Source organism: Dromiciops gliroides, chromosome 2 (assembly GCF_019393635.1).
Source record: "Dromiciops gliroides isolate mDroGli1 chromosome 2, mDroGli1.pri, whole genome shotgun sequence".
NCBI lineage: Eukaryota > Metazoa > Chordata > Mammalia > Microbiotheria > Microbiotheriidae > Dromiciops > Dromiciops gliroides.
This window is the reverse complement of record NC_057862.1, coordinates 86,947,113-86,968,882: the sequence shown is the minus strand read 5'-3', so window position 1 is coordinate 86,968,882 and position 21,770 is coordinate 86,947,113. Positions and strand designations below refer to the sequence as shown.

The window sequence follows — 21,770 nt, the reverse complement described above, 5'->3', positions numbered from 1 at the left end:
TTTGGTAAAAGTATATTTCATTTAATGAAACAGCGGTAAGATATACCTTAAATTGAACAGCCCACTATACTGTTTTACAAAGAAATCCATATCCCCATTAATGCTACAGGAGTCAAATTCACCAAAATTCTTGGTAAAAATACATATAATTTATAATAAATAATGCCAAGACTATTTCAAATAAATACAATCCAAAAGATGAATACAGTTATTTTTGGTAAGGTATTTTGCACACAAAAAGGACAAGAGAGTTGGTTACTCTCTGCATTTTGTTTTTTCACACATTCTAATGAAAACAGATTCATTTCTCCAAATAGTTTGAAGTACAAAATTAGACTAAGAGTTTTTAAGAAGTCTCTCTACCATATCTCCCTACATTACTTTTAATTTCAAAATCTAACTCACAATAGTATGTGCTGGAAAAAGTTTTTTTATTGTTTGGGTTTTACTGTTTTAATTATAGAACATCCTATAGTAAGTATCCTATATATAGGCCTTATAATCATATAGCCCTTGCTTAAGGAACTAACTCAACAAAAGTATTAACCAAGAAAAAACATCATATCTCACTAAAAAGGGAGTCAAATTACCTTAAGCAAAAATATTACCTACCATTCAAATATATGCAATAGGGGATTCCAATTCATTTAGATTAAGTGGTTTTCAGAATGAACAGATTTGTTTTTAGAAATGAATATATTTTCTTAAACGTATGCACTAGTAGTAAATTCTGGAAATTATGTGTCCCAAAGAGACTTTCAATGCCCCAACTCCATTAACTTAAACCCTGATAATGCTACAAAGTAGCATTTCATATTTAACCACTTCAGCAAATATCTGTGGAAGAAGGAACCTGACCCTGCATATAAAGAGACCCTCACTTTGCCCACCCATCAAGAACAGGGTTAGAATTAGCAAGCACAAATTAACATCACAGACAATGAACTTATTTAACGATGACCAGAGTCAAATAATAATCCTACCAATGGGGATACCAATAATGATTTCTCCTGCCCTATTCCAACCTACATGGCTTGAAGATTGATTAATGACCCCATGGTTAATTAATTTTACATATACCAAACATTAGATATAGTTTTCTGTCTCAAGTAACCCATACCATGCTAGGTTTAAGATGGTCATCTAAACCAAAGTCCCCATGTCTGAGAATATTCAGTTTTCCAATAAAATTCAATTAGAAACAGCACAAAACCAACACATCAATCAAATCTTTTTTAAGCAGTTTTTCAGAACTTTAAAAATTACAAAACAATTAAGGTCTTTATTTATATAAATAGAAAAATGTTCCTCTCTTTAAAGGGCATATCGAGATCACAGTAAATTGTGTTGAATTCTAAAAGTGGCTCTTTTAAAACAGCTTCTTTTTAAGGAATAAAGCCACAGAAGTAAGGTCTTGTAAGAGTGAAAAATACTGCTAGTAAAAATCTTATGACACTAGCAGGTTAACTTTTAGTGTACAATACTGAGAATTACAGTAACAAGTGCAATAAAACGTGAACACTGAGGTTGTTTCATGTTAACCAGATAATAACCTTTGGAAGGATATCAAACTGAATCATTTCCCTCCAAACCTTCTGGAGGTCTGGGTTTTGTGTGCATATGCCTAATAGGTATCAGTTGTTCATAACAATACTGAGTTATCGCTCGCCATTTGAAAGTCTCTCTCCAGAATCGTAATGTTCTTGTGTCACACGGGTAGATGTGGAATTGGGATTTTGCAGCAAGTCCATTAACAGAACAATTTTATTATCTATGTGCTCTTGGAGTTTGTACATACGCTGGTCAATGTAGTCCATAAGTTTCTTTTCCATGAGTTCCATATTTTTAGAAATTATCTTTTCCAAGTAGGAACAAATAGGCTGCTGTTCTACTCTATAAATAATAGAAAGAAAAAATGAGTTTTTATAACTGGTTTCATACAGTTCAATAGCCAACATCATACACTTTTCTATTTAGATCCCTCACCTCTCTCCTGGGCTCCACACCCATTCCTACCATGCCCAAAGTTTGATAAATATCTCCATCTCAAGGTGCTATAGACAACTCACCATGTTCAAAACGGAAATCGCTTCCTTTACTTGGAACTCACTCCCCCTTCACAACACCCAGATTCACAATACTTGTAGTATCCTTAACTCTTCATTGTCACCACCACATTGCCAGATCTGGCCAGTTCTGTCTCATCTTGCACATCCCACCTCCTCTCCACTCACATGGTTACACCTAGTTCATGCCTTCCTCATCTCTCCTACAATGCTGTAATAACTTCCTTATTGGCTTCCTGTTTTTAGTATCTCCCTATTTCAATCTACCATCCACACAGCTATCAAAATGTCTTCCTATAGGGGCAGCTAGGTAGTGCAGTGGTTAGAGCACTGGCCTTGGATTCAGGAGGACCTGAGAGAGTTCAAATCCAGCCTCGGACACTTGACACTTACTAGCTGTGTGACCCTGGGCAAGTTCCTTAACCCCAATTGCCTCACCAAAAAAAAAAGAGAAGAAGAAGAAAATGTCTTCCTATAAAGCACAGGTCTGAGCCTGTTGTTCTCCCTTTTAAAAATCTTTAGTGTCTCCTTACTACTTAAGCCTATCTCTTCATACTTACTTTGTATTATTCCACATCTCTCTCTCTCTCTCTCCCTCTCTCTCTCTCTCTCACACACACACACACACACACACACACACACAAAATCTTCTAATGAAACTGGCCTATTTGCTGTTCCTTATAATAGGTGTCCAACAGCTCAGGTGTGGATGGGTATTCCACCTTCTACTACCACATGCCTTTATACATGCTGTCCCTCCCCTTAGAAATTATGGCTTCCTTCAAGGCTTAGCTCAGATGCCACCTCCTACTAGAATCCTTTTCCAATGACCCTAGTTGAAAGTGCTTTTTTCCCTGCTCAAATTATCTTTTACTTACTTGTCAGATTACATGTATCCAACCAAGTAATAATATGTAAACTTAAAGAAACAGACTGCTTTTCATTTCTTTCTTTGTTTCTCTAGTACCTAGCAATACCCTGAATATTTTAAACACTCAAAAATGCACATTAAATTGAATTTGACCAGAAAAAAACAATCAGATTTTAGATTTAAACACATACCCAGTAAATTATTCCATGGTCATTTCTTTTCTTTTTTGTTTTTTTTTGTTTTTTTTTCAGGGCAATGGGGGTTAAGTGACTTGCCCGGGGTCACACAGCTAGTAAGTGTCAAGTGTCTGAGGTCGGATTTGAACTCAGGTACTCCTGAATCCAGGGCCGGTGCTTTATCCACTGCGCTACCTAGCCGCCCCGGTCATTTCTTTTTAATATCCTCCAGGTTACTTTTGATTTTCAAAATTCAGAAGAAAACAACTCTCAGCTTGATTTTTTTTCCCCCATATCCTTCTTCCAAGTAGTTCCACCCAAAGCCAGGCTGAGGTATCTTTGTATGTTAAGCAAGATCAAAAAAAAATTACAAATTTTGTGGGTAACTGTCTGAGATAGCTTTGAACATCTGTTGTAACATCACTAGATTATATAATATGAAGAAAGGAGATTGATCTGGCCAAGAAAAGTGTACATTTACAAAATGTACTATTTAACAGACAATTATCCTGCACACTATGCTGCCTAGCCCTACCCTCAGCACTGTTTCACCCTCCCTACTTAAGCAGTTTCTTTTCTATGTAACAATGCAACTATTTAATTAAAAAGTAACAATGATGATGACACTATTAATAGGTCACAATTATAATACTTTATCACTTTCTTGACAGAGATGTGATGTAGTTAGTGCAAGTACTACCACAATTGTATACATTTGGAAACAAACCTTCCTTAATTGAGCTGGCAGATGGAGCTAGGATCTGAAGGCAGGTCTTTAGCTGCCAGTACTAGTGTTCTCAGTCTTTGTACTGACTGTGCTTCCCTCCAGCACACAGAATCCCTCTTTTCCTTCTAAGATACACCTCCTGCACCTTGCCTGATCTCCTCAAATGAGTGCCCTCCCTCTCAAACCACCTTCTTTTAAGTACTTTGTATTTATTCCCTTTTACCTTTCTTCTGCACGACTGTATATTTGACCTGGCTGTAGTACAAGGTAAGCTTGTACTTCATTCAGTGTACTCATAGCCCCAGCACTGAATACAATGTCTGCATAGTTAAGTTCATGGCATCTCCTTGATCTTTTGAACTAAGAAGCAGCTTCCCATCGACCCATCACCCCCGGCTACACTCTGAACAAATATAAATGTAACCTGTCTATGCTGTATCTGTGTGTCCATATCAACACTGGACCTCAATAGCACAATAATATGCCTAAATGCCTTTTGATGATTCTGAAATTCTAAGTAAGACGATCTATCAAAAAAGGAAAGATTCTTACCTTTCCCCTTTTCCTACCTCCCAACCCTGATCAAAACCCAAACAATGAAAATAAAACAAAAAAGAAGAAGAATCTAAATCCAAATAGAAGTGACATATAGAGACTAGTTAATATATTTTTAGAATTTTGGATTTTCCCAACGTGCCTCAAGCTCAACATGCTGAGGAAAAAAAAATCATTCTCTACTCCATTTACCCCCCCCACACACACACACACCAAAAGCTCCTTTTCCCTTATTTCTATTTAACAGTACTATCCCCCATCATCCATGTTCCACAACTCATTTTTAACTCTTTCCTCTACATCTGCCATATCCAATCAATCAACAAGTCCCATGAAATCTACTTTTTTTTTTTTTACTAATTATACCCACTACCACAACCATACTTCAAGACCTTCTTTCTCTCTCCCCAATAGTCTCCAAACTTGTCACCCTGACCAATTCACACTACAGAACTGATACAAGATTAAGCCCTCTTTTCTGGTTTTGATCACAGCATTCTCCTAACTCTAAAATCTTCCTTGACTCCCTACCACCAATAAGTAAAAGTCTGAATTCCTAGTATTCAAAGGCCTACAAAAATCAGGTTCCAGACTACAGACTCATTTTCCAATCTTTTTCACTCTTCTTCCCTTCATGGGCTTGTGCTCTGGAGAAATTGAACTATTTGCCATTTCCTGAATGTCTTGTCAATTTCTCTGGGTAGGACTTTCTTAACACTCAAATATTTTCCACTAAAAAGCTTACCCAACGGAAAAGAAATGTAGATGTCCATCAACTAAGGAATGGCTAAAGAAACTATGGTACATGAATATTATGGAGTACTACTGTGTTCCAAGAAATATCAAATATAAAGAATTCAGAAAAGCAATGTCAAAGTGTTTATAAAGTAAACAGAACTGGGAAAAAACTGAAGGCTGTATAATATTAATGACCAAATTTCACCACAGAATAATTGAAAATATGTAATTCCCTCCCTTTTTTGCCAAGGTGAAGAATTAAATGCATTGGTTGAAACATTTTCTTCCCCCTTTTATTTCTGTATTTTTTGTTATAAGAGATGGCTCAGTGGTGAAGCATAAGGAAAGATGTATTCAAAAATGAAGGAAATATAAAGACAAAAGCTATCAATAAATTCTGTTAGGAGGAAAATCTATGTCCTTTAAGGTCCACCTCCCTCATGGATACTTTTCTGGAATCTCACCACCAGAGGTGATCTCTTCCTTTTCTGAATGCCAAGGCACTAGGCCAGTCTTAAGTATTTAACAGTCTATCTTGTACTATAGTTGTATATATGTTTTCTTTCTTATAGTGCATGGTAAGCTAAAGCGGCAGCATGGTATAGTAAAAGAAAAGTACTGGACTTGGGAATCTGGAAATACCTAGATTCACATTCTGCTTTAGATATTGCAAGGGCAAATCAACCTAACCTCTTTGTGTTTCAGTTTCATCATCTGTAAAATCAGGATGATAGTAATAATAAATACCTACTCATATTTTTACATTAATAAAGTTTTACTACCTAGTTCACAAGGCAGTTGTGTAAATTACTTATGTGAGGCATTTTGTAAAACCTTAAAGAATTAAATAAATTCCAGCTACTACAATTAAAACTCTTCATGGGTTAGAAATAATGCCTTAATCATCTTTGTGTTCACACAGCCTTATATTCAATGTCCATTTAAAAAATGAATATTGATTAATTTCATGCAAATTAATAGTACTGCTATGAAAACGAACCAGAAAATGATGATGTGCCAGAGGAAACAAAATGACAGAAATCAGTTTTTCTCCAACCACCATTCCCAAAATTTTAATATTATAAGACTTACCCAATGCTTATAATGCCTTCATTTGGCTTCGTATTGTTTCCCTGAGGCTTATTCTTGTCTCCTACACGGAGATGGTTTACTTGACTACACAAGTTTTGAAGAAAAGGAAGCAGCTCAGAACTAGGTATATTTGAGTTATCATTTGCTTTCTTTTGCAACCAAGAAGATACTAAAATTTTAAGATCATTTTCAGGAAGAATATTGTTTTGTTGTATACTTTTACATTCTTCAAGATCTGGAATACTTCCTATATTTCCTCTAATAGGTAGTTCTGTGTTTTTGTCAATGTAAGCCTTTATTTCTTCAGTGACTGCTCCAGATGTCAATCCAGACTTAAAAGGAAGGGGTATAGTGGATGACTTGTCTAATACTCCTGAAGCTGTTGACTTGTGCAATCCATCAAGCATATATTCATCTCCAAAAACAGCTGGTTCTTTCTTTCCCAAAATACACTGAAGTTGCTCTCCAAAAGGAATACAATTCTAACAGGGAAAAATAAACAAGTAAATTAATTAAATAGGATTGTGTTTGTGTGCATAATATAGATATAGTAAAAGAAAGCACTTTGCTTATTAGCAAAAGTACTAAAATAATTTTTTACTTCTGAAGTTTTTAATACCATAATAAGAGTAAGTCACTCTAAGTGCAGTTTTCTGAAAATGTCTGTGTGGCCTTACTTACTAACTGTACCTCTCTGAGCCTCTGTTTTCTCTTCTTGAATGTTCCTTTAAAATGAATTTGGGGGGCAGCTAGGTGGCACCATGGATTGAGCACTGGCCCTGGAGTCCAGAGGACCTGAGTTCAAATCCAGCCTCAGACACTTACTAGCTGTGTGACCTTGTTAACCCTCATTGCCCAACCAAAAAATAAAATTAAATTAAAATAAAATTAATTTGGACTAAATGACCCAAGGTCCTGTCTAGTTCTTCTATGATTCTTTAACTACCCAATAAAGGTAAAGTTAGCCATAAACTACTTTTAGGGTAGTTTGCTGGTCCTCTTCTGCAAAGTCACTTTTTCTTATTCAGGGAAGAGGCAGAGCTCATAATTGTTTTTTGTATAGCTGCAAAACCTCACAGTAATAGGTTTATGGTAGTATACATATAACCAATCTTAAAATGTGGTTATTAGTAATTTTATCATGTCAGTGCTATTACTACTACAATACCATATGATTGTAACAAGGTATAAGCTGTATGTGTATGTGACCAATTCCCCCCTTCTTCAAACCATCTTTTTGACACAATGAACAAAATACCAAACATTTTTGCCATGTTATTCTTTTTTTTTTTTCAGTGAGGCAGTTGGGGTTAAGTGACTTGCCTAGTCACACAGCTAGTAAATATTAAGTGTCTGAAGCCGGATTTGAACTCAGGTACTCCTGACTCCAGGGCCGGTGCTCTATCCACTGCACCACCTAGCCGCCCCCTTGCCATGTTATTCTTATTCTAGAACTATGAAATCTTTTTCAATAAGAAAATTACTTTAAAGACAGCAACTAGTTAATGCATTTCAGGGCAAAAAAAAGACACTAGGGTTTTATTATAGGACATTTTTATCAAGTGTTGCTCTGATGAAGAAACAAATCAAACCTGGCAAGTTTGAACTTAAAAAGCTAAGGCCCCTAATACATTTTTCTATCTCTGTGGTATAATAGTTACTTCCCTAATTTAGTTTTTTAAATTACAATTTTAATCCATCAAAATGACTAATTGATGGGAAATTAATATCTAGAGGACACATTCTAAAAGGCAAAACATGATTTTTTAGAAGTCCCTACAAAGTAACTGCTAAATCAATGCAAAAAAGGGAAAATTTATAAAGATTTCTAAAATTGATGCATTTTTTGATGAAGACCAATCTGTTCATGTAATTTTCCATTACTTCCTAATCAGTATGTTAATACTGTGTGGTCAGATGACTTACCCGTTGTTGAAATCGAACCATGTTCATGAGTTGTTGAGCACCTGGTGATAATTTTGACCCCATGGATTCCATCATAGTTTGAACTCTGTCTAGATCTATTCTTGATCCTAGAGCAGGAAAGCTTGTTGAAGAATTTGCAGAAACGGCCCTTACTTGGACGACAATTTTACTCACAAATATACTTTGTTTATCACCAAAAGAGAGCAGCTATTAAAAAAAAGGTTTTTCAGAAAATCAGGATGAGATTGTTATACATTTTTAATATATCTGAAATAATATCTACATGTTAATTCTAAAAGAATAAAATTTTCCATTTCTTACAATATCTGTTTCAACTATTTTAATATCAATTACATTTCTTATTTATGCCATCTCTAATACTCTCAAACTTGCTACTGAGCTATTCTACTGAGTAAAATTTAATATAAAAGCTGCCTATCTTTGATCCTATTCAAGGGGTTTATCTACCAAAATTCCCAAAAGGGTATACATTTTAAGTTAGTTCAGTTGCAGGGAACCTTATGAAACTACAGTGAGATTCCAAGATATAAGACAATGTTTTAACACCATAACTGCTATAAGTGGGTCTGACACAATCTCTGTGATCAGTATTTTGGCTTAGCAACATAAAGGAATGAATTGTAGAAGGCTGTCTTTTTATAAGGCAAGGTTATCCTGCCTCAACTTCAAAAAAATTAGTATCTCAGGCATTTGGGTTTCCATTAACTAGGAATACCATCCATCAATAAGTCTGAACCAGACAGGGTTCTCGGCCGTTTTTGTACAATGGAGTTGTCCAGCAGTCTGGTAAAAAGCCCATGGACCCCTTCTTAGAATAGTTCTTTTAACCAAGTATACTGAAATACACTTATCACAATTATTTTAAAAACAGGTTTATGGACCCCAGTTTAAGAAGCCCGGGTCTAAGCTGTTTATAATAATTGCAATTAATATCACCACTTGAAGGTAATGAGTATCATAAAGTTTCATACTTGCTATGTGAAATAATTCTTTTCATTTGCTCTCAACTCATTCAAGCTTCCAGGGGAATCTCACAGGATAAGGTATATTAAAAAAAAAAAAGTTAGGATCCACTTGATTCCTAAGGGATTATATAAACTTTCCAGGTTTGCCATTTTCATCTCCAGCTCATTTTACAGATGAAGAAACTGAGGCAAACAGTGTTAAGTGATTTGCCCAGGGTCATAGAGCTAGTTAAGTGTCTGAGACCAGATTTTAAATCAGGTCCTACCAACTCCAGGGCCAATACTCTATCTACTGCACTACCCAGCTGCCCCAAACTAAGTAGACCTAATTCAATTACAATAGCTAATATATATTTTGCACTTTAAGGTTTAAGAAGTGTTTTACATATGTTACTGTATTTGATTTTCACAACAACCCAGTAAGGTAGGTGTTATTCTTTCCATTTTACAGACAAAGAAATGGGGGCTAAGAAAGATTTAAGTGATTTGTCCAGAATCACATAGCAAATAAGCATCTGAGGCAGGATTCAGACCCAGCTCTTTCTGATTCTAATCCCAACATGCTAGTCACTACACCAAAAAGAAAAATTAAAAATACTAAAGTAACTTGAGAAATTAAAATTAATCCTTTAAAAGAATGTTAATGAAATGTCTTACCTTGATTTTACAATAGTCTGTGGGACATTCTAATTTTAGGTATTTCTTATATAAAGTAATCTCTTCACTAAAAAAAAAAAAGAAGCAGCAATCACTTTTTATTCCATGAATTATCCCTTTTTAAGAGTTTATGTTTTAAAGTTAAATGCTAATGAACCAATATTTTAAAAATACTGAAACTGTTTCCTAACTCTGCCACTGATTCAGGACAGTGACAGGACAAGGAAGGAATCAGCAAGTCTTTCAGTTTGGCTGGATCAAAGAACTTAATTGCAAAGATCTCTATGACTTAGTTCTGTGAGATGACAGAGGAAAGGTATGGACATGCCTGAGCTCTCCCAAATTCCCCTCCAAACGACTTTAAATAATGTCTCAAAATGAATTCTGAAGCAGCAGAACCAACAAAAGGATGAAACAATTTTCCAGCCCAAGACACCTAGGTCAGCAGGAAAAGTCTGTCACACTGGGGTCATAGCAGAGCACACTCCAGCACAAGCTGTGCCCCAGCAAACCAGCAGCAGCCCTTGGGGATGACTGTAGCAGCAGTGGCTTCCAGAGTTCTCAGCCCACAGAGAGTAAGAGGTTGTGGAATAACTGATCAGAAGGAGATTACAGGGATCCCTTTGCTGGCACTGGGTGGAGGGCTCTGTTCTATTGCCCATACATGGATCCTGGTTGCAGTCCCAGGACACTGTCCAAAGGGTGAGGAAGATCACTAGCACACTAGAGTTTGCAGCCACAGGGGACCAGGAACCCTGGTACAGTTCTAGAGTGAAAAAGAGTGCTTGTGGTTGCTCCCAGATCAGAGCACAGGCCAGAAGAGCAGTAAATAAATATACCTCTCCTTTTATCATACCACCTGGAACCAATGAAAATTTACAGACCCCCCCCCCCAGAATTAGCTCTGAAAAGAGTAGCAAGAAATGCCTGAAGTGCCCTTTTCACCCTGGGAGCAGAGTCCCACTTTAACATACTGTTAAAAGTCAAGAAATAGACTGGAAAATGAGCAAATGACAACAAAAGAACCTAACCACAGAAAACTACTACAGTGACAGGGAAAATAATAACACACTAAGAAGACCACAAAAACAAAACTGTTATATTCAAAGAAAGCCTCAAAGTAAAATATGAATTGGTCTCAAGCCCAAAAAGTATTACTAGAAGATCTCAGAAAGGATTTAAAAAAACAAATAAGAGAGGTAGAGGAAAAATTGAGAAAAGAAATGAGTGATGCAAGAAAATCATGAAAAAAGATCCAACAGCTTGATAAAGTAGGTACAAAAAATACTGAAGAAAATAATGCCTTAAAAAACAGAATAGGCCAAATGGCAAAAGAGGAATGAAAATCCACTGAAGAGAAGAATTCCTTAAAAAACAGAACTGGAGGGGCATCTAGGTAGCACAGTGGATAGAGCACCTACCCTGAAGTCAAGAGGACCTGAATTCAAATCTGACTTGGACACTTACTAGCTGTATGACCTTGAGGAAGTTGCTTAACCTTGATTGCTCTCCCTACCCCGACAAAAAACAGAATTGGCCACATGGAAAAAGAGGTACAAATATTCACTGAAGATTAGAACTCCTTAAAAAGCAGAACTGATCAAAAGGAAAAGGAGGTATAAAAGCTCACTGAGGAAAATAACTCCTTAAAAGTTAGAATTGGACAAGTGGAAGCTAACGAGACATCAAGGAACAATAAAAACAAACAAAAAAATAGAACAAAGTGTGAAATATCTCATTGGAAAAACAACTGACTTGGAAAACAGATCCAGGAGAGATAATTTCAGAATTATTGCACTACCTGAAAGCTATGATCAAAAAAAGAGCCTAGATGTCATCTTTCAAGAATGAAAACCGACCTAATATTCTAAAACCACAGGGTAAAAATAGAAAATGAAAGAATCTACCCATCACCTCCTGAAAGTGACCCCAAAATGAAAACTCAGGATTATAGCCAAATTCCAGGGCTCCCAGGTCAAGGAGAAAATGCTGCAAGCAACCAGAAAGAAACAATTCAGATATCACAGAACAACAGTCAGAATAACACAAGATTTAGCAGCTTCTACATTGAAGGATTGGAGGATTGGAATATGACATTCCAAAAAGCAAAGAAGCTAAGATTACAATCAAGAAAATGATACCCAAAAAAATAAAATTAAGGGGCAAGAAGGAGAAATGCACTGAGAGAAGGAGAAAGAGAGGCAGAAATAGCATGGGTACATTATCTGAGATAAAAGAGATTTGAAAGACCTTTTACAGTGGAGGGGAAAATGGGGGAAGTGGGGGCGGGGCACTTGAACGTTACTCTCATTAAAGCTTGCTCAAAGAGGGAATAACACACACCCAGTTGGGTATAGAAATCTATCTTGCCCTACAAGAAAGTAGGGGGAAAAGGGGGATGGACTGGGGGAGGCAGTAGTCAGAAACAAAACATCTGGGGGATGGACAAGGTAAAAGGAAAGAGTAGGATAAACAAACGGGGGGGGGGGGGAATAGGATGGAGAGGAATACAGTTTGTAATCATAATTGTGAAAAATTTTTTACAGTGTTTCTCTGATAAAGACCTCATTTCTCAAATATAGATAGATAGATAGATAGATAGATAGATAGATAGATAGATAGATAGATAGATAGATAGATATAGATTTGAGTCACATTTACAAAGATAAGAGTAATTCCACAATTGATAAATGGTCAAAGGATATAAACAAGCAGTTTTCAGATAAAGTAATTAAAACTATCTATAGTCATGAAAAAATGCTCTAAATCCTTAATTCATTAGAGAAATGTAAATTAAAATAACTATGAGGTACCATCCCATACCCTATCAGATTGGCTAATATGACAGAAAAGGAAAATGACAAATGTTGGGAGGGATGTGGGAAAATTGGGACACTAATGTACTGTTGGTACAGTTGTGATCTGATTCAACCATTCTGGAAAGTAATTTTTTAGAACTATGCCCATAGTGCAATAAAACCCATGCATACCATTTGACCCAGCAGTATCCCTACTAGGTCTGTATCTCAAAGAGAATGAAGGAGAAAAAAAAAAAAAAGGAAAAGGACCTTTACGTACAAAAAATATTTGTAGCAGCTCTTTTAGTAGTGGCAAAGAACTGGAAATTGAGGCTATGGCCAACAATTAGGGAACAACTGAATAAGTTGTGGTTATGTGATTGTGAAGGAATACTACTGTACTATAAGAATTGAAATCAGGTTGCTTTCAGAAAAACCTGGAAATACTTAACATGAACTGATATGGAGTGAAATTAGCAGAACCAGAACACTGTACACAGTAACAGGAATAATGTACAATGATCAACTGTGAATGACTTAGCAATTCTCAGAAATACAACAATCCAAGACAATTCTGAAGGACTTATGATGTAAAAATGCTATCCATCTTCAAAGAAAGAAATGATGGGGTCTGAATGCAGATTGAAGCATACTTTTTTTTTAACTTTATTTTTCTTAGGGTTTTTTTGGTCTGTGTTTTCTTTCACAACATGACTAATATAGAAATACGTTTTGCATCCTGCACGTGTATAACCTATATCAAATCACCTGACTTCTAAATGAGGGGGAGAGAGGAGGAAGGAAAAGAATTCGGAACTGAATTTTTTTTAAATGTTAAAAATTGTTTTTATATATAATTGGGAAGAAAATAAGATATTAAATACATCAAGAAACGATGGAAGGGAGGGAGGGAGGAAAAATGGGAAGAAGGAAGGGAGGAAAAAAGAGCTACTGTGAACAAAAAATTCATTATCCTTCAGCCAACCAGGTTAAGATCACGCCATCCCAAGACTCATATGTAAAGTTGTTCCAGTTTGGTAAGATTTACTGTGGCATATGTCACAATGACACAACTTTTGAGAACCTAGGGTTACACTCCCACAACAGGATTTTACTTCAAACTTCAATGGAAGTACAGGGAAAAAAAGAGAATTGAAAGTAAAATTGAGGGATCATTATTGGCATCTCAAACTCTCTTCCACTAACTTCAAGTCAGAAAATGCAGCTTAAAACCCATTATCTCCCCTTCCAAACCATGAGACAAAAACCAACAGAATTCATTCTCTTAGCCCTTGCTCTCTTCCAATCCTTAATGATTCCCCAGACTACTATTCAAAGTCAACAAGGTTCAAATTCCTTTGCCTGACATTCATTTTCCTTTTTTAAATGTGTTTTGATTCATTTTGTTCTGATGCTATGAATCACTTCCCAGTAACTCCCCAAGTCCCTTGCCATAGTAACTACCCCAAAAAAGCCAGGCAAACCACTGGAGATTCCACAACTGGGAATGACCAAGTAACATTCCACAACTACCAAAAGAAACATTGGTCCTCTAGAACCAAAAATGGTCATTTCATTGATTTGAATTCTGCTCATTTTTAATGATGCCTTAATTTACGTTATCACAGTCATTGTGTAAATTTTTCTCCTCATTTTGATTTCTTCACCATTCTTACAGGTCTTGTGTTTCTCTAAATTATTTATATTCATCATTCCTTGTGGCAAAATTAGCATAATTCCTGGCACAGAGTAGGTGCTCCATACCCCTTTTCCCTTTCCTCCTTGATGCCTTTTCACTCCTCATTAGCCATGCCTAGAATGTTCTTCCTCTGCAATTATGCCTCCTAGATTTCCTGGCTAAGCTTCGATTTCACTTTCTCCAGGAGGTCCCAACTGCCAGAATGCCTTCCCTGGGCTTACTTTACGTTTATTCTGCATCCATATACACAATTCTATATACACAATTATTGCATGTTGTGTCCTTTATTGGAGCACCAGCTCCCTAGGAACAGAGACTATGTTTGCCTTTCCTTGCAGTCCTCCCACTTAGTTCAGGGCCTAGCCTAGGGTACATAATGGATAGGTAATATCTGTTGACTAGAGAAGCTCTAGTCTGTTATTAGTGGAGGAAGTCATCACATAGAAAGGAAGTTATAAGTCTTTCATACTATCCAAATACTAGTGCTTTGTATTGTATTTGGGTAGCCATCTGATTTCTCCCAGGGAGACAGGAGGGTCCAACTTATAAACATCCCTTATATGCAGAGTTATTATAGCAAGAATATCTTGCCTATAATTCCTTACATTACTTGCCTGTCACAGCAGGGAGGCTCCTGTTTCCTTCCAGGGGGAAAAAAGGGATGAACATAGAAGGGTAAGAAAATGATAGGGTGAAATCATTTAGTAGTAGGGAGAGGAAGAAGCCTGCTTGCACCTTCTGGAGAAAAGAAGAGACTACTGTTACCTGGAAAGGAACTTTTAAAGACTAGAGCATTTCCAGCTGTTCAATTTGCCAAATGGGTCTTGGCAAGACATTTTCCCCATAGAAACAATGGGAAAATTAAATACTATCCTTCAGCTGCACTTTTAGTTAAACAGGTTTTTGTTGAGTGATGTGGGAACTTAACCAAAACATATGAGGTTGTTTCTATGGGAAAAGCCATTTGGAGTTCTAAACAACCAACTTGCAAGTAAACGTTTGGACCACAGACCATTTGAAAACCAGAGGCTGTATGTGTGTGTGTGTGAGAGGCAATTGGGGTTAAGTGACTTGCCTAGGGTCACACAGCTAGTACATGTCAAGTGTCTGAATCCAAATTTGAACTCAGGTCTTCCTGACTCCAGGGTCTGTGCTCTATCCACTGCGCCACCTAGCTGCTCCTTTTTGTTTTTGTTTGTTTTCGGGGTTTTTTTTTTTTTGGTTTGTTTTCCTATTTGTTAAGGGGGAGTCAAGCTGGAGTGGGTGGGAATAGAACTTCTAAGATCTAAAATGTTGATTTTTCAGTACAACTTTGTGACCCCAACAGCACCATGTGTGTACTTTCTCAGTAAACATTTGAATAATGAATTTGATACTGACTTCAGGGTCAATGAATAGTCAAAGAGCTGGGATAATTAAAAGATAAGCAAAAGATTTTAAAACAACTTCAAATTTTGAAGGCACAAACCTGTTATGCTGCACAGTACAAATACTCTCTCCTCTGCTGGTTCCACAATATTCCTCTTTGGCATACACTTCCATATTCCTGGCTTCGCTTAAAATCCCAAGTGAAACTATTTCTTCACATCTGTAAGGATTACACTTCAGGTATAGGAAGCAGGAACCTTCATCTTCATTGTCCACTTTCCTCTTCAAATGCACAAGCTCCTCACTGAAAGATTATTTGTTTATAATGTATATTTAGTTAACAGTATGAGCTATCATTAGATACCATAACTTCTGAGGGGTGCTGTTTTGGGGTTTTTTTGCAGGGCAATGGGGGTTAGGTGACTTGCCCAGGGTCACACAGCTATTAAGTGTCAAGTGTCTAAGTCACATTTGAACTCAGGTCCTCCTGAATCCAGGGCCAGTGCTTTATCTACTGTGCCACCTAGCTGCCCCCAACTTCTGAGTTTTTAATGTTAAGTTCTGCCCACAAGCTGAAAACTATACCTCTAGTCCAGGCTGACAAACTACTAGCTTCTCAGGGTTATCACCTTTCTAACTCCCCATATTCTCCATCTTTTTTTTTTTCTCCCCCCACCAAACTCCCCAAGCCCCTGGTTTTCCTTTTCTCTTGGTGGGAAGCAACAGAAAAATATAAAAAACAAGACGACTTTTAAGGTCTTTTCCAATTCCATGAGAGAAAGAAAAAGTTGTTTTTCGGAAACCAAAGGAGCAGCCATGCATATACACATACACACTTCCCTTAAGAAAAATTACAACCTCTCTTGGGCTGCTTCCTCATCTGTAAAATAGGTGTAATCAGAGAAGACAATAACCATTGGGGAGTTTAGGAACAACTTTAAAGTGCTACTTCAGAAAGGAGTGAAGAACAGACATGACAAATTTTTTTACTGAAGAAGCTAGGAGCAAAGCATTCAGAAAAGGCCAGTAATAACATATATATACTGTAGAAAAACTGCATTCATGGCAAGCATAAGGGAAAAAGCACTGGAACTTGAAACGAGAGGAATGGGAGTCCTGGCTCTGCCCCTTACTACTTGACATTGGGCAAATCATCTTAATCCAACTGAACCTCATCAGTAAAATGGGAGTAAGACTTGCCCTACCGACTTCACGGGGTTTGAACATCAAAAGATTTTTTGCTGAAAGGAACCACAGGGATCATCCTATTCACTCTCCTCACTTTAGACATGAGAAAATAAAAGCAAGTGTAAGGTAACAGCTGACATATAAAACAAGTTAAGATTTGCAAAGCACTTCACACACACACTGGGAGCTTAAATGACTATACAGCTAGCAGGTGCCAGAGCTGGGTTTTCAACCTATTTTTCTTCTGCCTCCAAGTCCATCATTCTTTCCACAATATCATGCTAGTAAACTAAGGCCTGAAGACATAAAATGACTTCCCAAAGTCATGTAAGTGAAGAAAGCAGAGCTGAGTTATGAACTTAAGTCCTATTCTTTCCACTAAACTATGCTACCTTCTTGGGAGGTAAATGCTCTGCAAGCTGTAAAGCTGTGAGCTATTATTATTTTGATGGGCATTCCTTTGATTTCCAATTCTTAACCACCAGAAAAAGACAACAGGTATTGTCCTCGTTTTACAAATCAGGAATTGGAGGCTCAGCAAAGTTAAATGAACTGTCCAAGATTACACAAGGTAGTGTTACAGGGAATATTTAGATCCAGGTCTTCCCAATTCCAAAATCCATATCCAACACTACATCAGTTAGTTCACATACACAAGCTCCTTATTTTACAGATGAGGAAATTGAGGAGATTAAGTGACTGGACCCAGATCACACTGACAAAAAATGGAACTCCGTGTATGCATGTGTGTACATATGTGTGCATATTTACATATACATGCATATACATACACACATGCATATTAGTATGCTTATCATATATACATGTCATATATATCAATATGCACTTAATATCACTATAACTTGCATCATACACAATGTAATTTCTTTATTACACATGGTTTTTTATAATACATACTATACACACATGATGTCTGGAAAGAACACTAGACCTGTAGTCAGAAGTGATCCAAGTCCCAATCCCTGTTCCTACTTATCAACTGTGTGACCATGAGTGTATCTAGTCAAGTCAGTCAACAAACGTATTAATGATATACTCTGCACCAGGCATTGTGCTCAGTTCTGAGGATATAAAGAAATTCAGTGAATGAATCAATAGACATTTATTAAATACCTACTATGACCCAAAAAGAGAAAAAGACCTATTTGTACAAAAATATTTATAGCAGCTCTTTTTGTGGTGGATAAGAATTGGAAATCAAAGGAATGCCCATTAACTGGGAAATGGCTAAACAAGCTGTGGTATATGATGGTTATGAAATATTACTGTGCTATAAGAAATGACAAGCAAGACGATTTCAGAAAGGCCTGGAAAGACTTGTATGAACTGATGTATAGTGAAGTGAGGAGGACCAAGAGAACATTGTGCACAGTGACAGCAATATTGTTTGATGAAGAATTGTGAATGACTTAACTATTCTCAGCAATACAAGGATCCAAGACAATCTCAAAGCACTATTGATACTATCCACATCCAAAGAAAGAACTGATATTGATGGAACAGACTGAAGCATGCTCTGTCATTTTTTCCTTTTAATCAAGTTTGCTTGTACAAAATGATAAATATGATGTTTTACATAATCATACATGTATAACCCATATACGATTGCCACCTCAGGGAGGGGGGAGGGGAGTGAGAGAAAAAGGGATAAAAATTGGAACCCAAACTATAAATAAAAAAGTTTATTATTAAAAAAAATGCCTACTATGAGCCAGGCCCTATGCTAAACTCTGCGTTATACCCTCCTCCCCTCCCCATAAAAAAAAATAATAAAGGGCAAAAAGTCCCCACTCTCTTAGCCTAATGCAAACAAAGGGCCAGGGAAAGGCTTCTTGCAGAAGAGACTGGAGGTGAGATTTGAAAAAGTCACGTCTGAGCTTGTGTCTTTATCTGCAAAGTGGAATTAGGAATACGTGCACCATCTAGCTCACGGGGTAGTCTGAGTTTAGGTACTCTGTATATTATCAGTTTATATGCACATGTGCACACAGTTACCCACGGGCATGCATGTACATCTACACATAAATACCTATACATGCACACGCACTCGCGTGCACACTTATCCTCACACACCTGTGCACATACTCCTCGCCCCTCCCGCCGTCTTCCCAAGGTTTAAGGTCGCTCACCCGAGGCCACCCTCCTTCCCATCCCCCACTCCGGGCCGGGCCTCGGGGGCGGGGTAGACAGGGGAGAGAGGTGTGGGGGAAAAGGAAGTGGGGGGGTGTTGGAGAGGGGGGGGAAGTGTTGGGGGGAGGCGGTTCTCGCGTCCCTTCACTTACCCCGGCACCGGCGGCCCCAGAACCTCCTCTTCCGGGCCATCGCCGCTGCCACTGTCAGGGCCTCCGAGGCCCTCCTGGGCCAAACGCAGGCTCTGGGCCAAGCAACGCCGAGGGGCCTCCCATGAGCAGGAGGCCACTAAACGGGGAGCCTCCCCGAAGTCCTTGACTCCCGGCTCCATGTCGCCCCCAAGCCCCTCAGACCGATGCCGCCTATGCCTCCCGAGCCAACCGTTCCCTTCCCGCCCTGGCTCGGTTGGGCTGGCCCGGCCCCACCCCCCACCCCGAACCTGGACCGAACCAACCGGGGCAGGGGCTAGAGGAACCTCGCTATCGTGAGCACGTGTTTCAGGCCGGGCAGAGTTCGCCTGCGAAAGAGCCACTTCCGGATACCTTAGTTAGCTTTAGCCGGCAGAGAAGAGATCACGTGAACCAGGCGGCGTGAGCCACGCATGCGGACGACGGTCCTCCTTGGCTTCCCCATTCCTACCACCGAAACAGCAGGGGCAACGAGGAAGGGGGGAAGGAGCCATAAGGACATGCGCATTTCGTTCTATCCAGCGCTTTGCGACTTCTTTCTTCATTCATTCGTTTGTCCAAATAGCCTTTATTTTTTTTTTAAATAATGCTGTGGGAATTTCGACAGAGAAACCCAAACGGCACTCAGGAATAAGGAAGAGTAGTTTACTGATGCGCAGACCCAAAGCAGAGTAGCCTCTGTTTCTTTGGGCCCTGAGCAAGTGTCCAAACAGCAGTTATATACCTCTTATATACCTAGTAATAATAAATATTTTTATTTAGAGTTTTGAGTTTACATCAGCCCTGTCAGGAAGGTGATGTTATCCCCAATTTAGACGTGGGGAAACAGGCCTGGAGAGGTTAAATGACTTTTCCAGGGGCTTGCCACTGTTAAAAGTCAGGCAGCATTAGAACTCATCACCCTTATTCCAAGGTGACACCTGCTACCCAGACGATTCTCTGAGGGGAGATTTAAGTGAAAATTTGAGTTAATGGGTGTGTTCAGGACATCTGATGTTGAAGATGTGACTCACCTGCTAAGGTGGGGAATGTGTCCTATTTTAGAAAAACCGAACTTAGCAATTTGGGAAGGAGATTTTGGAGGGAAGTAGAAAAGTTCGGGCCAACATATAAGGTTTGGTAAATGTTGTGGAAGGAGTTAGAAGAAAGAAAAAGTGGTCAGGAAACAATTCATGGAAGAGATGGGACTTCCTGGGAAAGACAAGATTTAGATTGTTGGAGAAGGGACCTGGGAGAACAGAGCTACAGAATTTGCATTGTGACAGTTCCTTCTCCCTGCACTTGGGTGACCTTAGACAAGTCATTTACCCTTTCTCAGTCTCACTTTCCTCATAAAATAAGAGGGCTGGACTAAAAGGAGTGAGGTCTCTGAACTCTAAATCTATCTTCCTATCACCCCCTCACATTCATCTTGATGGTTGTGTTGACATGAGTTCTCACAAACTTAAACTTATTTTCCATACTGTAGAATACAAGTATCCTCTTCAGGGCTCTCCATCGTTAAATTGTTTCTGCCTCGTCAGTCTAGCTTCCATTTACTAGGGTGTCCCAAGTTGGATCTGATGGAATACAAAAAATACTGTAGTATTTGAATCAGTTAATTGCTTTTCCTGAGGTATAAAAATACAGATTACTACTATTATCTACAAAAATATACTTAATAACCCTAGGTGGAGGCATTCCTGAAGTGGTTCTATCAGGTATGAAAGTTTTGTGAGGACACCAATCCCTACTTACTCCTTAGAAAGGTCCCTGGGCACAGATGGCTTTAGGGAAGGGAGCAGAGAAGAGAAGACCTTCCTTGGACCTCAGATTATCCACCTGGGGACAGCTTCCCAAGGAGGAACACCTTGTTGGTAATTTAACTGTGCCCCTGGCATAATTCTACCCTCATCTTTCTAATGTTTTTAGCATAAATGTATTTTATCAAAAGCATTTTCAGCATTTATTGCTATAATAATAAGAATTTTATCATTCTTGTTATATTCATAGATTTTTCAGTATGTTGAACTTGGGTTTGTAATGGGGGGAAATGGTACGATTTGGGGGTTAGGGGATTCCTCTAAAGAATTACACCCTCTTGCACACAAAAGCAGTTAGAATAAGATGGTAGTATATTTAGGAGCAAGTGAAGGGAAGGGTGGGGGGAGGGAAACCATGAAAGAAATCCTTGTACTTCTCATGGGGAGATAGGCACAAAGCACGCGGCTCAGAGGTACCAAATCTCGAACAGGAGACTGGAAGGTACTTTTATAGAAGACAGATCGGGGTGGACCATCTGCCTGTGAAAAGTTCTTTTGTGAGGGAGGACTATCCCCCACTGGGGGTAGCTGGGGAAATTGGGGGAGGAGTGGAGGACCATCCCCCACTGGTAGTGACTAGAGGAATTGGGTGAGGGGTGGTTCTCTCTTCAGGACACAAAGGCCGCAGCCACACCCAAGGGAAACCAGAATGAAGGGTGGGAATCCAAAGCTAGCTCAGTCCAATTAGGTTCCACTTATCTCTCTAGGCGTTATCTGTCCTCTGGTTTAGTTTCTCAAGGAGAAGATTCCTCAGTGTGCCCCAGAGAAATTCTGGGGTGCTC

General features: G+C 38.4%; 1 protein-coding gene across 1 annotated transcript; it reads right to left on the bottom strand.

Annotated features, from left to right (window-relative positions):
- Positions 1-19,586, bottom strand: C2H10orf88 (chromosome 2 C10orf88 homolog). The gene is made up of 6 exons (XM_043986676.1): positions 19,151-19,586; positions 15,760-15,963; positions 9,795-9,861; positions 8,152-8,358; positions 6,226-6,707; positions 1-1,893 (listed from the first exon to the last, which is right to left on the bottom strand). Exons 1-6 carry the CDS (start codon positions 19,327-19,329, stop codon positions 1,659-1,661), a joined length of 1,374 nt encoding a protein of 457 aa, XP_043842611.1. The 5' UTR covers positions 19,330-19,586; the 3' UTR covers positions 1-1,658.
- Positions 19,587-21,770: the final 2,184 nt, after the last annotated feature.